Source organism: Pteropus medius, unplaced genomic scaffold (genome assembly GCF_902729225.1).
Source record: "Pteropus medius unplaced genomic scaffold, Ma_sr-lr_union100, whole genome shotgun sequence".
In the NCBI taxonomy this organism is placed as follows: Eukaryota; Metazoa; Chordata; class Mammalia; order Chiroptera; family Pteropodidae; genus Pteropus; species Pteropus medius.
In genome coordinates, this window is record NW_024355644.1 from 4,256 (window position 1) to 20,023 (window position 15,768).

Below are 15,768 nucleotides of genomic sequence, written 5' to 3' on the forward strand. Positions count from 1 at the left end.
GCAGACGTCGGTCCTCAAACCGGAACTCCGGGTCCCAGCCCAGACTCCTCTCCACTGGGCCCCGCTGTCCCTGCTTTGCCAGGCAAGGTTTGCCGTGAAGTCCCGGAGGGTCCCGTGTCCCTGCCTCAGGTGTGACGGAGTGCGTGTGCCAGTCTTCAGCTGGTTTGGCCCTTGTTTGATGGATGTCAACATTATGTAACTTAAAAAAAAAAATGTAAAACCGCGGATGAGAAAAGCCGAGCTGGGGGAGTGGAGCCATGCGGGGCAGGTGGTTACCTGTCACTGAGCAAATACGGAAGTGAGTGGCGTTTTCCCTCCACTTTGAGCCTGCTTAGGGCTGCCCGGCCATTTGGAGATGGGGCGGGGAGGGAGGGGAAGGACCCGGAGGGAGGTTCTTAGGAGCAGCAAGGCCATTTGTTGAGCACTTATTATGTTCCAGCCTCTGTACATCATGTCACTTGGTACTCAGCGTCTCCTGTGACTGCCGACGAGGACATTGAGGCTCAGGGACATGGAGTCCTTGGCCCAAGGTCAGCCCGTGAGAGGCAGAACGGTGGTTCCTATGAGGGCCACGTGCTCTCACAGCCTCGCTCCCGTCTGCTCCGCCGTGCTGCTTCTCGGGACAGGGGCACTTCCTTGTGTCCCTGGGTGGCGTCCCAAGGGGTGGTCCCCTGACTGCCTGTCTCAGAGCCACCTAGGGCCTCGGTAAAACCCTAACTTCTGCTCTCTCATCGTAGTCTCTGGGTGGGGCCTGGGGTTCTGCTTGTTTCGCATTAAGCCAGGAGATGCTGACGAGAAGCCTTGTCCCACAAGGTGTGAGTGATGCAGGCTCTGCCTGTGAGCGCTGATGATGTGTGAGGCTGTGGTCCAGGTCCCTGCTTCTGGGCGTGAGGATGCACACGGCCCTGTGCAGAGAGCTCTGGGGTGAAAGAAAGAACAAAGAACTAAAGAAGGGAGGGAGGAAGTGGAGGAGGAGGGAGGAAGGAAGGAAGGAAGGAAGGAAAAAAATATAAATGTTTAAATGTCCACTGAAAGGGAAACAAATTAATCAACTGGGTGTGATCACACAAGGAAATACTATGCAACAGTGAAAAAAATGAATAAATTAGACCCACTCACATGCTGCCATTTATATGTGTTTTAAACAATGCAAAACTGCATTGTGTATTGTTTATGGATGCGCGGTCGTCACCATGGTAATAGTTGACCTTTGCTGAGTACGTCTCTGTTCCAGGCACTGGGCTGTAAATTAGGTCATTTGGGTCTCTGGACAACCCTCCGAGAGATATAAGCGTTGCTGTGGTCTCTGTTTTCCCAGACGAGACAGCGGAGGCACAGAAAGGTTACGTGACTTGTCTGACCCCACACAGCAAGCACATGGCAGAACAGGGTCAGACCCAGGTGGTCTGGGTCAGTGCCTGGGCTCTAGGGACCTCCACCCAGTGCATCATCCACAACTGTCCTCAGATAACTGGCCCCGAGTGCCTGCTGGACGCTCAGGACAAACCGAAGGAGGGGTGGCTGGGCGGGAGGTTACTACCCCGCTTTACAGATGGGAAGACAAGGGCCCAGCAGGGCAAAGCTAAGAGCCCAAGGTTGCACAGGGAGTGAATTGCCAGCAGTAGTGACCTGTTTGATAAGCACATGCCCTGCCCAGCACTTGGCTTGCAGCTGCCTGGGACATGGGGGCCACTGTCACCCGCATTTCATGGAGGAAGAAACGGATGCTCAGCAGAAAGGGGAGTGGGGACCAGGAGTGGAACCCAGGCCTGTTGGGTGTTAGTGTCCAGCTGTGACCTAGTGTGCACAGGCTAGGGGGTTGGCCCTGGGGTCCCCGCCCCCTTGCCGGCCACTTGGACTTGGGGCCAGCCGGGGTCAGCGGCTACAGCTGCCCTCTCTGTTTTATGGGGTCAGGACTGTGAGGAGCCAGCACATATGGGCAGTGACATCATGTCTGCTGGGGTCTCCCGGGGTCAACCCAGCTGCAGAAGCCTGGCTGTGGGTCCTGGATCCTTGTAGGATGGGGCCAGGTGTCTTCAGCAAGGTGGGCCGGATTGGGGAGGACAGCGATCGGGGCCTCCACAGCCTCCTCCTAGGGGCTGAACAAAGTGCTGGGTGACAGGTCGCTGCAAGGCACTGTGTGGCCGGCCCTGCTGCTTAGATGCACAGGGCCTCCAGGCTGGCAGCTTCTCCCCCGAAACTGTGGGAGGGGCCTCCAGATAGACCCTCACCCCACCCCCCAACTCATGGCAGGGTGGGGAACGGCAAGCCAGTGCATGAGAGGAGGGGGAGTCCGCGGGTATTCAGCGGCGACCAGGTGCCAGGCCCCGGGCTGAGCCCACAGTCTGTCCACCAGCCCCAGACATAGGCCCTCTTAGGATGCTCATTCCACAGATGGGGAAGTGGAGGTCCCAGGAGGTGAAGTGACTTGCTGCACCCAGCCAGGGAGAGTTCAGGGTTTGGAATTGAACCCAGGCTGGCTGACTCCCAATCCAGTGCTCGCTCTGTTTCACCAGCTGGGTGGGAGCTGGCCTTGGCCTGGAGGTTCCGGGAAGCGGGGAGGGGTGAAGGGTGGGTGATGAGCACTGCTTCAGTCCTGGCAGGCTTCCTGGGGGAGGTGGCTGGTTTGAGTTGGGTCTTGAGGTCTTTCCAGTGGGATGGGGATACATGGGGGTCTCACCAGTGCCCCCCTCACACCTACAGGCATCGCCTGCTCCCGTCAGGCTCCCTGCATCTGTCACAGGCCCAGGTCGGTGACAGCGGTCTCTACGAATGCACGGCCAGTAACCCCGCAGGGTCCGCCTCTCAGCGCTACATCCTCGGGGTGCAAGGTAGGGCCCGGGCTGGCGGCTCGGGTCACACCCGTCGTCCTGCCCTTCCTTCCGTCTGTCTCAGGCCTTCTCAGCGCCCCCTCCCCAGTCCCCGCATGCCAGCCCTGTCACCACTCCATCATTCCTGTCTTTCTCAAGCTGTGTCTCCTCCTCCTCCCCCCTTTCTCTCCCTCTCCTGTACCCCTCAGAGAACCCCCTGAGCACAGGGCCCAGCGGGGGCCTAGGACGGTGAAGACTTGGGGGTCAGGAGAGGGACCCATGAAAGGGGCTCTGGTTCCTGGCCCATCTGGGGGCCTAGGTCGCATTCACAGAAGCCAGCGAGTGGAGTCACTCCACCACGGAGGCAGGAAACTTGTCATCACCAAGAGCCCTGAGGAGTCATGTCACGGTCAGCCAACGAGGGCCCTCGGGCCACATCTGGCCCGCATCCGGTGTTCATGTGGCCCACGAGTAAAGAATAGTGTCTACATCTTTAAGTGATTTGGGGGAAAAAGACAAACAATATTTTGTGACATGCGAACATTATATGAAATTCAAGATTCAATGTCCGTAAATACAAGTTTTATTATGTTACGTAAACATTTGTTTACATTTCGTCTGTGGCAGAGGTGAGCGGAGACAGAGACCGCCTGGTCTGCAAAGCCTAAAATATTTACTACCTGGCCCTTTATGGAAAAATCCAATCGACCCCTGATCTCAGCGAACTCCCCATTTTGCAGAAGGGCAGGCGGAGGCTCAGAGGTTTGCTGTTTGCCTGAGCACAGGAGAGACACAGCAGCAGGGGGCCAGGTGATGAGCAGGGCCGGGTTGAATCCCGATTCTGCCACCCATTGGCTGTGTGACCTTAGGCCAGCTACTTGACCTCTCTAAGTCTTTGTTTCCTCCTCTGTAAAGTGGGAGCCACAAAGACACCTGCCCCATAGCTGTCTTAAGGGGTATTGATGGACCAGGCGCTCAGCACAGTGGAAGCTGTTTTTGTTTTCAGCTGGGGGGAGGGGCACGTATACCCCCGCACCTTGAGCCAAGGGGCCGTCTCTGCCCAGGCGCCAAGTTCCCATGGTGGTCTTTTCTCGGGCGCTTTCTGCGAAGCTGGGAAGGGAGCGGGTGTCTTCAGCTTCCCCCGAGGGCCCAGAACACCTGTCCCAATCTCCTGTGCAGCGCCCAGAGCAGGAAGGCCCATGGGGCCCAAGAATTTTTCTGGGCGGGCCTGGTCCAAACCCCCAGGAGGCCACCTGGACTCTGGGCTGCATAGACCTGGTGTTGGGGACAGCTCCAGCACCGATCAGCCGCGGGAGTGGGTGACTCTGGCCAAGTCACATGACCTTTCAGAGTCTCGATTTCTCCATCTGCAAAATGGGCATGGCATCACCCGCCCCAGAGGAAGGACCAAGTGACATGGAGGGTGGGAAAGGGACTTCAAAACACTCCTGAGGAAAAAGTAAACACCCCCTTCGCCCCAGAGCCCAGGGCAGGGAGAGATGAGATGGCCTGGGGAGAGTAATTCCAGCCGCAACACGCCAGGCAGCGCCGTGGGCCGGGCCCCGCGCACCTGCTTTCATCCTGGGTGGCTTTGCGATGAGGGGAAACTGAGGGTCCAGCTCGTGCAGGGTCCTGCGGCCATGCGGGGCAGAGCTGGGATTCAAACCTCCTCCCTTGTGTATGTGTCCGCCCAGCCTTGCTGTCCCCTCCGAATCAGTCCCTTTGCCCCCCGAGCCTCAGTTTCCCTGCCCAGCACCGAGCTGGTGTTTCCTGGCTTGGGGTTCTTGAATGGTGTAGGGTGCGCTCAGCCCTGAGGTAGGGGCTGGGGAGATGGGAAGGGCAGGAGGGGTCTGGGGTCTGTGCCCCGCCCCCTGCCCAGGGCCCCTGCCTTGACACCACGCCCCATGGCCCTCAGTTCCTCCACAGGTGCAGCCGGGCCCACGGGTCCTGAAGGTCCTGGCGGGTGAAGCTCTGGACCTGAACTGTGTGGCCGAGGGCACCCCAGAGCCCAGGCTGACCTGGGCCAAGGACGGGGTGGTCCTGCAGGGCGAGCAGCCCGAGGGCTCCGTCCACTTTGCAGCCATCCGAACCTCCGATGCTGGCACGTACCGCTGTGAGGCCTCCAACAGCGCTGGGGTGGACGCCTGGGAGCTGGAGCTTCGGGTGCTGGGTGAGTCTTTGAACCTCAAAACTTGCCTCTCTCCACCTCCCAGCAGCAGCCTGGGCTTCCGAGATGCTTGTCTGCCCTCTGGGCTCAGGGCCTGCCGGACACCCCTGCTCGTCCCCAGGCCCCCAGACCCCAAGGTTTCGAGGGCCTTCGTCACCCCCCGGGGACTCTGTCCTCTGCGGGTCGTGATTGAAGAGCAGGGTGTGGGTCCCAGCCCAACTTCCTCCACTTACCAGCTGGACAGCCGTAGGCCAGTCGTGGACACTCTCTGACCCTCCGTTTTCTCACCTGTGAAATGGGTCCAATAATGTGTAAAGGGTCCGTGAGAGAATGTCTGCAAAGTGCCTGGTGGATGGAAAGTTCTGGACCAATGGCATTAGCATCTTCACTACTATGAATTTATAACAAACTTGGAAAGCCTCAGCTGGAGAGCAGGCGATGCTCGGCCCCAGGTGGCTGAGAGCTCAAGGCCAGCCAGCCTCCTGAGCCCATGGGGTCCTGCGTGGCCCTGGTGGCTGTTCCATGGGCCCCTGTGCAGGGAATGAGCCAGCACCTCCGGCCCTGACTCACTCGCCCTGATGCAGAGGGCCAGAGCATGGGCTTGCACCCCCTTATGCCTGGCTGGGGCTCGAGGGGGCACCGTGTCCGCTGGCCCTGGGTCTCTGGTGGTGGTGGGGGGGCGAGGTATCAGCATTCAGGCTTAGGGTTGTGAGTGTGGCCATGTCGCCTTCCACCAGAGCCGCCGTACTGGGGTGCCGATGAGACCAGCGGCCTACTGGAGCGGGTGGCGGGCCAGAACGCCAGCCTGCCGTGCCCTGCCAGAGGTGAGGCTGGGGTGGGCCCCGCTGGGGAGGAGCCCCGCCCACGCGCCAGCGCCCCCGGGGCTCACACCATGGGCAGGGCCGTCGGTTACCTGGGGTTACGAGTCTTTCTAGCCAGGGGTGTGCTGGGGGTTTCACCTGTGGACACCCTAAGGGCGGGTCCAAGCTTAGCTCTTTTTATCAGGGGCATTTCAGACCCAGAGGGCTTGACAGCTTGCCCAAGGTCACAGGCAGAAAGAAGGTGGCTCAGAAAGCTGCTGTGGTTTGACCCCAGCCCCTGGTGCCCGCTCTGCGCCTGGAGATTGTAGCAGCTGGGGCGGAGGAAGGCCCAAGGGTCCTTGTGGCTTGGGGTCCGGTGTCCCCCGCCTCTCCCCGCACCCCAGACTTTCTCACGGAAGATGGATTCGGATGCCCCTGGGCAAGCCAGCCCTTCCCAGGCCCCTTCGGGGTGGCAGCGCGGTGAGGGGCTGTGGTCGGCTGCCTAGCGTTGAACCCTGCTTTGGCCCCCCAGGCTGTGTAACCCGGGGCGGTCGACACCTCCTTCCGGAGCCTGTTTTCTCGGCGGTTCGGGGTGCTCCCGCCGCACCCTTGGTTCAGGGCTGCCGTGAGGGCTCAGTGGGACAGCCCGGGTTTCTGTCCCGGCACCGTGCCTGGCGCATAGCATAGCGGGGCTCGGGGAAATGCGTCAAGTAAATGAATGTCGAGTGAATGAATGATTTGCCCCGCTGCGCCTGGCGGATCCGCTCCATCCGAGCTGCTGCTTTTGGCTTGGGCTCTTCTGTGACAGCTGAGCGGAGGCGCTGTGTCCCCTGTGCGTGGAGGACGCCCTCTAGAAGGCTGGGTGTCTGGGTGACCGAGTGGCCGCTTACCAAAAGCTTGGCAGGAGCGGGGGCTCTGGTCCTCATCTCAGCTGTGCCTCCTCGTGCCGCAGAGCCCAGGGAAGCCCCTGGGCCAGGACTGAGGAGGCAGCAGGCACCGGGTGGGAGCTGTGGGCGCCTGCGGGGTCCCCTCTGCAGAGCTTCCCGCATGGAGGGGCCCGACATCCCCGCCCTTGACCATGGCGCCACCTTGTGTCGGCCTTTGGTAACAACAAGCAACCGTTCTGCGCTCCCCGGAGGTGGGACCCGCCCAGCCCCGCCTCCTGCCCTTGGTGCCGCAGGGCCACCCACGTTCGGGGAGGGGCCAGTCCTGTGAGCGGGACTTCAGCCTCCTCGGCACAACCCAAGACCCTCCAGAGAACACTGCCTGGCCCCGGCCGCTGCCTGCCCCGCCCCCGGCTGCCCTTGGCTTCTTCCTTTTCAAGCAGGCGGCTGCCTGGTGGGCAGTGTTGGGTGCCGGCATTTACCAGCCAGGAGCCTGACCCTGACGTGCCCGCGATCCTGACATGGCCTTGCTCCTCTCTTGGCCCCTGTAAAGTGGGAGCGGGGAGGTGAGGTGAGGGACTTTCAGGGGCAACTCTGAGTCCCCTGGAATCTTCCCCCTTACAGAGCCTCAGAGCGGGTCTGTGGTCAGAGCTCTTACAGGTTAGATTTTCTTTCTTTTGCATTAAAAAGGAAACTCCCGTCTGGGCACTTCTGCCCTCCATCCTCTAACCTCCCAGACCTCCAGTCTCCAAAGACTGCCCTCTGAAGCTCCCAGTGGGTCCTCTAGCTTCTGTAAGACCGGATCGAAAAACCAAAAATAAATTAATTAATACGGGGAAAAGTTCCAGGATTCAAAACCCAATGCCCCTCCAGACCAGCGGTTTTATGGGGTGTGGGAGTAGGTGGGGCTCTCCGAGAAGCTGAAGGAGCTGGGAGGGGCGGCGTGCAGAGTATGTGGGGTGTGTGTGTGTGTGTGTGTGTGTGTGATGGTGCTTTATGTGTTCTCTCTGTGTGTGGTGTGTGTGTGGCATGTGCTGTGTTGTGTTCTGTGTGTGTGTGTGTGTAAAAGTGTGTACCAAAGGCTGTCCCCACAGTAGGGGAGCAGGCCCTGAGCGTTGGGACACTCCAGCAGGAAACCGCAGAGGATTCGGTGAGGAAACAGACCCCGAGGGCGGGACTAAGCAGCTGGCCAAAGCCCCGCCCAGGGCACTCCCTTTCCCTCATGGCCAGCAAGCAGGGTCCCCGGCACGTTAAGGAGAAGCAGTCAGTGCCTGGTGGACTGGGGCCGGGGACAGTCCTGAAAGAGAAGACACCTCGGGTGCCTTGAGTGTGCCACATCTTGATCCCGCCCCACAAACCCACCCAAATGTGGCAGCCGCTCCTCCCTCCAAGGGCCCGTCCTCTAAGAGAGAGATGCGGACAGTGTGTTTAGAAGGTGCTGGCGGTGCCAGGAAGTGGCCGACAGCGCACGGGTGTCCTCGATGATGGTTAGTGTTAGCTGAGGTGGCGAGTCTCCATGACTAGTGGTGGCAGGGACGATGGGGGCTGACGGCGGTGCCCAGGGTGCTGACCTACGGGTTTGTGGGAGAGGGGAGGACTGGGCTTGCAGTTGGGGGTACAGCAGGGATCAAAGCAAACACCCCGGCCCTTGTGGGGGAGACAGATAGGAGACAAATCTGAACACGTGTGTTTCTGTCTGAGAAGGAGCCAGAAAGGGGCTCTCAGCCCCTGCGCCCGTGGCCCCCAGGGCACTGGGAGACTGGACAGGCAGCATTGTGTGGGAGGGTCAGCGACGTGCCCACAGGGTGCGGTGTGGGTGTGCGGAGGCGGAGGGGGAAGGGCGCTCACGCTGATCACTCTGTGTGCCTGGCCAGGGACGCCCGAGCCGCAGGTCACGTGGCGGAAAGGTGCTTCCTCGGAGCCCCTGCGTGGCCGGCCAGGGCTGGCAGTGCTGGACGAAGGCTCTCTGTTCCTGGCCTCGGTCTCTCCCAGCGATGGTGGAGACTATGAGTGCCAGGCCACCAACGAGGCGGGTTCCGCGTCCAGGAGGGCCAAGCTGGTGGTCTATGGTGAGCAGGGGCCCCAGAGCTGGGGTGTACGGTCAGGGCCCAGGGCCCGAGAGCTCCACCGGGGAGGCTGCATGATGCCTGCGTGGGGAAGGCTTAAGTGTGTCGTTGGGAGGATGGCAGGATGTATGGGCACCCCTTCCCCGGAGAGACCGTGCAAAGGGAACAACCTGTAATGGTCAAGTAGGTGACATCATTTTTAAATGATGGCCCGCCTCCACTGAGAGCAGCTAAAAGTGACCTGAGGCTTATTTATCTCCTCCCTGTCAACTTCCTTGAGCTCCCCACAGCCCCTCCCGCCGCCGTGCTGTGTGCAGAGTGCGGGGAGCCCTTCGCCTCCACTCAGACTCCACTCGAAGGTGGGTGGGGAAGGAGTTTCCCACCTCCCCGTGACCAGCCACCCTGGCTTGTCTGGGAAGTGGGTTACAAAGACGTACCCAGGCCTCGCCTTCAGAGATTCCGACTCAGGGGAGCCTCACGAGGCACCGGGATGACACGTCGCATGTAGAACTGGTGGGGTCTGGAGCTCTGGCCCCTTGCGGAGCTGGTCGTCACAGAGCAGCACCAGGGCCCGGGCACCACCCGCGTGTGTGGCTCCTGGGTGGGGCCCGGATCTGGGGCTGCGTGTCCAGGCCGGGAAGGGCGGCCGAGCTTTCCGGGGGTAGGGGGCAGCTCCTCTGCCTCTCCTTGCTCCCAGTGCCCCCCAGCATCCGGGAGGACGGACGCAGGGCCAACGTGTCGGGCCTGGCCGGGCAGTCCCTGACGCTGGAGTGTGACGCGAACGGCTTTCCGGCCCCTGAGATCGTGTGGCTCAAGGATGGGCAGCCGGTAGGTGTCCCCTGGGGCGGCCCAACTACCAGTAGGGTTTGGACAGGTTGCTGCGTGTGCCAAGCTGTGCCGAGAGATGTGACGGGTGTCTATAGCCGTGCAGTAGTGCTCAGGGCAGGGGGAGACCGAGGTCCCACCGCGAAAGCCTTGGGGGGCTGCATGGTGGAGAGGGCATGGCACGGATCTGGGAGTCAGAAGCCCCCGTTCTTGTCACCAACTAGCTCCCTCTGGCCTCTTCCGCCCAGATCCGCGAGGTGGGCAGCCATCACCTCCGGAATGGGGCCAGGGCCCTCCACTTTCCTGGGATCCAGGAGAGCGATTCTGGCCTCTACTCCTGCCGAGCGGAGAACCAGGCCGGGGCCGCCCAGCGGGACTTCGAGCTCCTCGTGCTCAGTGAGTGAGGCCCCCACACTCCTGAATTCCAGCCCTGCGGCCCCCAGCCTTTGAGGTGGGTGGGGGAAAAGCACAGCGCAGAGGGGCACGCCCCAGAGCCGGAGCTGTCTCACATGGCCGTCCAGGCACACACTAGACACTCACAATCCTAGCCCGGCCACGACTGCTGTGTACGTGCCCCAGGACAGCACTGCAGGCTGCTGAGGAGGCCCGGGGCGGGGCCCGATCCAGCCAGGGCCGTGGGGGAGCTCCCCAGGCAGGACGGGCGGGCGAAGGGAGGGGTGCTCCAGGCCGGACACGCAGGGTTGGGGCTGGTTCATTCTCTACGCTTCTCATCCTCAGTCCCGCCTTCCCTGCTGGGAGCCGGGGCCGCTCAGGAGGTGCTGGGCCTGGCTGGTGCCGAGGTGGAGCTGGAGTGCCGGACCTCAGGGGTCCCCACACCCCAGGTGGAGTGGACCAAGGACAGGCAGTGAGTGGCCCCTGGAGAGTGGCGTGGGGGTGGTGCCCACACCTGGGCTGGGTGTGGGGGACGCTCTGGGGAGGTTGAGCTCTGTGGCAGCTTGGCAGGCGCTACACACGCCACCAGGGCCCAGGCAGAGGGCAGCGTGGGCACCGCCCCCCCAGCCTGCGGTCACCCGGGTGAGACCTGCTCTCACCCAGCAGGGTTTTCTTATTTCTAGGCCTTTCTTTCTTTTTTTTTTTTATCTTTTTTTTTTTGAGGTAAAATCCACACAACCTAAAATGAACCATTCTAAATTCACAACTTAGTGGCATTTAGCGCGTCCAGTATCATGCAAACATCACCTCTGTCTAATGCCAGAAAGTTTCAGCACCCCAAACGGAGACCCCACACCCGCGAGCTCTCTCTGCTCCCTTCCCCCAGCTCCTGGCAACCCGCCCGTCTGTTGTCTGTCTCTAGATTTCCTTACATTTCATACGAACGTCACGGAGTTCGTGCAACGCGTGGCCTCCGTGTCTGGCGTCTTTCACTTCGTACAGTTTTCAGGGTTCACCCGTGTCATAGCAGGAGTCAGCACTCCATCCCCCAAATGGCTGATTGATATCCCCCTAGGGATCATCACACTTTGTGTACCCATTCGCCCGTTGATGGGCGCTTGGGCCGATGGCACCTCTCGGTGACTGTGCACCTCTCCGCCTTCCTTGTCCCCAGGGGCGGGCTCTCCCCCTTGCCGCCGGCCCCCGCCTGACCCTTGGCCTGACCGGCACTGTTCTCCTGACCATCCTTGCAGGCCTGTCCTTCCGGGGGACCCTCACATCCAGCTCCAGGAGGACAGCCAGGTTCTCAGAATCACCAGCAGTCACCTGGGGGACCAGGGGCGGTACCAGTGTGTGGCCTTCAGCCCAGCGGGCCAGCAGGCAAAGGACTTTCAGCTCAGAATCCACTGTGAGCCCAGCCCCTGCCCGGCCCCCACCCCGGCTGCTCGCCAGGCTTCCCTCAGCTGCCCACTACGTGCAGGGAGGACAAGGGCAGAAACGGGGGCCTCGAGGAGTCCAGCAAAGCTGAGCGGGAGGGACATCTCCTGTTCCCTATCCCAGCTTTGCAAGCTTGACTCTTACCGATACCACTCAGGGTGATTGTTTCTTGAACTTTTCCTTTAAATCAAGTCACTTTCTGCTGAAGCATATTTGTTTGAAAGGATATTGAGTATCTCAACTGTAAGTGGGAGCCCAGGGCCACTTGGCCTTCGTCAGAGGAAGCTGTAAAGTCAAATGCATTGGAAAGTGCCCAGGTGGAGCTACCTGCTGAGGGTCCTGCGCCGCGTCTGCTCCGTGGGGTACAGGGCTGAGTAGAAAGTGCTGGAAAGGTTGAGAACATAGTCATACGAAGCAGAGCCTTTTCCTTGGATGTAATCAGGAGGGAAGGGCCTTGGGAAGGGCGTAGCTGTTTTGCTATGAGACACAGTGTTATTTCATGCTGTATGCCCATGCACCCCGAGGATCACCTTGGTGCCGCTGGTGGCGTGTGACCTCCCCGTGGCAACCCCCAATCTGGTTCAGCCCCACATTTTACCAATGAGGAAACTGAGGCCCAGAGAGGGGAGGTGACCTACCCAGATCATACAGCCAGTTAAAGGCAGAAGGGGGTCCAGAACCCCCACCGTGACCACCCCCACCTTCTGCATCTCTCGTGATGGCCTGGCTTGCTGCCCATGTCAGCATGCCCCGAACTGGCCTCTCCTGTCTGTCCCCAGACTCCACTTCTGCCCTGCAGCAGAAGCCTGTGACGTGCAATGCTCATGGCCCACACGCATGTGCGTGCCACTCTGGCGGGTGGGACACCAGCCGCCTCAGGGGGCTCCCTGTGACCGTTCCCTTCTTGTCCTCAGCACCTCCCACCATCTGGGGCTCCAACGAGACAAGCGAGGTGGCTGTCATGGGGGGCCGCCCGGTGCAGTTCCTGTGTGAGGCCCGAGGAGTACCGGCTCCTGACATAGCCTGGTTCAAGGATGGGGCCCTGCTGCCCCCCAGCTCTGAGGCTGTCTACACCAGGGGCGGCCGGCAGCTGCAGCTGGGGAGGGCCCAGGTCTCGGACGCTGGCATCTACACCTGCAAGGCCAGCAATGCTGTGGGGGTCACAGAGAAAACCACCAGACTGGAAGTTTACAGTGAGTGGCCGGGGATTACGGCAGTGAGCAGTGGCCAGCTGGGGTGGGCAGAGGAAGGGACTCTGGGCCAAGCTGGCCTCTGCCTGACTCCATAGGTCAGTGAAGGGAGTGGCCAGAGGCCCAGGATGGTGGGACTACGGAGTTAGCCGGGGAGAAGGGTCATCTCAGCTCATCTCACCCCCTACAGGCGAGGAAACCGAGGCCAGGCTCGGAAGTGCTTGTCCAGGGGCCCAGGCAGAGCCAAGTGGGGAATCCGGGTTTCCTCTCGTGATTTAGGGCTTTTCACAAAGCCACAGCCAGACACCCATGTGGGCTGCTACTAATTAACCGCTCTTAATGAATCACTTACTGAGAGCCAGACGCCCTGGGGCCTTTGCAGTGTCAGCTGCTTTAATCAGCGGTAGGGACTCGGGCCCTTGTCTCTCCAGGTTTAGACAAACGTAGTGTGCTCTGGGGCTGGAGAGACTGGCCCAGGGTCACCCCGCTGGGACCCGGTTCATACCCAGGGGGTTGACCATAAATCTTGAGCTGTTAACTTTGGCATTGGCTGTCACCAGGGGCTTTGCTCTGAGGCCATGCAGAGAACTCAGAGGGTAAAGTGTGTGTCAGTGGGCAGGGGTGGGGGTCTGGGTGGGGTCTGGGCGGGGCCTGGGGAGGTTCAGAGGGCAGAAGGCAGGCCAGGGGCGTCATCCTGGCCCCTGAGGAGTCGTCTCAGGAGCTCTGACCCCCAAAGATGCAGAGGGCTTGGGTGCTGGAGCCCCAGGGACCCCAAAGGGAGGTTGGGCTGTGAGGTCGACCTCTGAAGATGAGGCCAGCTGCCAGCTTAGGGACTCTAACCTGAGAATCTTGGAAATTTAATGGAAAACGCATGTGTTTTCTTTAAGTTTTCAAAGAGGCTTGTGACTCAAACAAAGCTGGAAGGCAGATCCCAGTCCATCATTGCCCCGTGTCCCCTAGCGATGGCTCAGCAACATGGGGGGTCCTCCCCCAGAGGAAAAGAGATGCCCCCGGGCTTGGCTACCCCCTTGGCCATCACAGGCCATCTGGGCTGGGGTCTGCCCCAGTTGTCCACTTGCTCAGGCCACGGAGGGGACTTGTAGGAGCAGTGGCTTTGACCTGAAGCCTGGAGATCCCATTGCTTTGAGTTAGCAGATACTGAGACCTACTGTGTGCCATTCCTGGGAACACATGTAGAGACGAGCTGTTTTTCTGCTCACGATGAGCCCACAGCGGGGCAGGGGATGGAGAGAAGATGCAAGCAGCGTCAGGGACGGGGTGCTCCCAAGAGGCAGAGGTGGAGAGAGCACTTCCAGCCGGGGGCCTGGGGCAGGCCGGGGTTTCAGCCGGTGGAGGCGAGGGGACTGTCACGTGTGGTGGGGGTCAGCAAGGGGCTTTAACCAGGGCTCGTGTCAGCCCCGTCCCTGAGCAGCCCCGTGCCTCTCCCCTAGTCCCACCCACCATCGAAGGTGCTGCCGAAGGGCCTCACTTAGTGAAGGCCGTGGCCGGGAGGCCCTTGGCGCTGGAATGCATGGCCAGAGGCCACCCACCGCCCACCCTCTCCTGGCACCATGAGGGACGGCCAGTGGGGGACAGCAACGGCACGTGGCTAGAGGCCGGCGGCAGCGTGCTGAGCCTGGAGAGCCTGGGGGAGGCGTCCGGAGGCCGGTACAGCTGTGTGGCCAGCAGCCCCGCTGGGGAGGCCGTGCTGCAGTACGCCGTGGATGTACAAGGTGAGCCCCGGCCTGTCCCACCCGTCACCAGGGCTTTGGGCCCCCCTCCCCCCCACACACACCCGCGTTGCACCAGGCCCCGCAGCCTTCTGAGAGCTGCTCCAGTCAATGGTCAGTGGGGTGGACATTTATCGAGAACTCCCTAGGGCCCAAAGCTGGGGCGTGGGCGGTGATCTTGGAGATGGGTGGGGTGGAGCCTTCCCCTGCTTTCTCCCATTCGACGGACATCTCTCTGGCATTGATTCTGGGGTGGCCCACGTGGTGTTGGAGATAAGGCAGGGGACGAGGCAGGCAGGACTCCTGAACCCCGGGTCTGGTGGGGAGACAGACACTGAATAAACAGGACAAGGCCGAGCGGAGGCCACCTGGTCTTGGGTGGTCCCGGAAGGCCTCCTGGAGGAGGCACCATTTATGGGGGAACTTGAAGGGTAAGGCGAAGCTTGGGCCTTGCTCTGGGGGTACTGGGGACTTGGGAGGGCTTTAGGGCATGGCTTGCTCAGCTCTAAACACCCAATGGGGCGTCCTGCCTGCAGTGCCCCCACAGCTCCTGGTGGCCGAAGGCTTGGGCCAGGTGACCACCCTCGTGGGACAGCCCCTGGATCTTCCCTGCCAGGCCTCAGGCTCTCCGGTGCCCACTGTCCAGTAAGTATGGGGAGGTGGGACCGGGGCCGGGCGGGGACATGCGGGCAGAGAACGTGTGCTTTGCTGGGTGGGTGGGGACAGGAGACACTTCCCCTTCCCAACAGTATGGAAGAGGCCATGGAGCCAGGGACACTAGAGCAGGCTGGAGGTGCTGCCGGGCCTGGCTTGTCCTGCCGCCCTGCCTTCCCTGGCCTCAGACTGCTCCTCCCCTCCCATCCACCTTAGATGGCTGCAGAATGGCCGCCCAGCTGAGGAGCTGGCAGGGGTACAGATGGCCTCCCAGGGAACCACACTGCACATCGACCGCGTGGAGCAGGGCCACGCGGGCCTCTTCTCCTGCCAGGCCACCAACGAGGCAGGCACTGCCGGGGCCGAGGTGGAGTTGTCTGTGCACGGTGAGGGCGCGGGGGAGGCTCGGACGGCCTCTGGGAGGGATGTGGAGCTGGTCTCGTCTGGACAGTGCTTCTGGGCTGGACTTCCCAGCTCCCTGAAGAGATGCGACATGAGAGGCTGGTCTTGGCCATTTACTACGGTCGTCTGCCCGTCCACAGGTCCTCGCTTTCCTCCCCAGTCTTCTCTCTCTCCACGTTAGTCAACTCTTTACATACATCAGTTCTCGCACCTCTGCGCCTGCAAATGCTATTTCCCTGCCTGGAACATTCTGCCTCTGTGTCTGCTAGCTCCTCCCTATCTTTTGGGTCTGTCTTAAAACACCCCCTTCCTCCAGGAAGCCCTCCTGGATTCCACCATGGTTCTAATCCAGACTGTACCGGGTGACCACTGTATCGGGAGTGCTTGTTTGGTCATCCATCTCTGCAGCC

The 15,768-nt window shown here is 61.1% G+C and overlaps 1 protein-coding gene across 1 annotated transcript; it reads left to right on the forward strand.

The window, feature by feature from the left end:
- Positions 1-2,578: 2,578 nt before the first annotated feature.
- On the forward strand, positions 2,579-15,342 carry LOC120599865 (hemicentin-2-like; the record flags this gene model as incomplete). Its single annotated transcript, XM_039859049.1, has 12 exons — positions 2,579-2,831; positions 4,726-4,980; positions 5,715-5,801; positions 8,536-8,730; positions 9,425-9,555; positions 9,801-9,948; positions 10,291-10,417; positions 11,199-11,353; positions 12,297-12,575; positions 14,024-14,305; positions 14,839-14,947; positions 15,173-15,342. Coding segments are annotated over exons 1-12 (2,191 nt in total), but the record flags the coding sequence as incomplete, so codon positions are not given.
- Between the last annotated feature and the right edge of the window lie 426 nt (positions 15,343-15,768).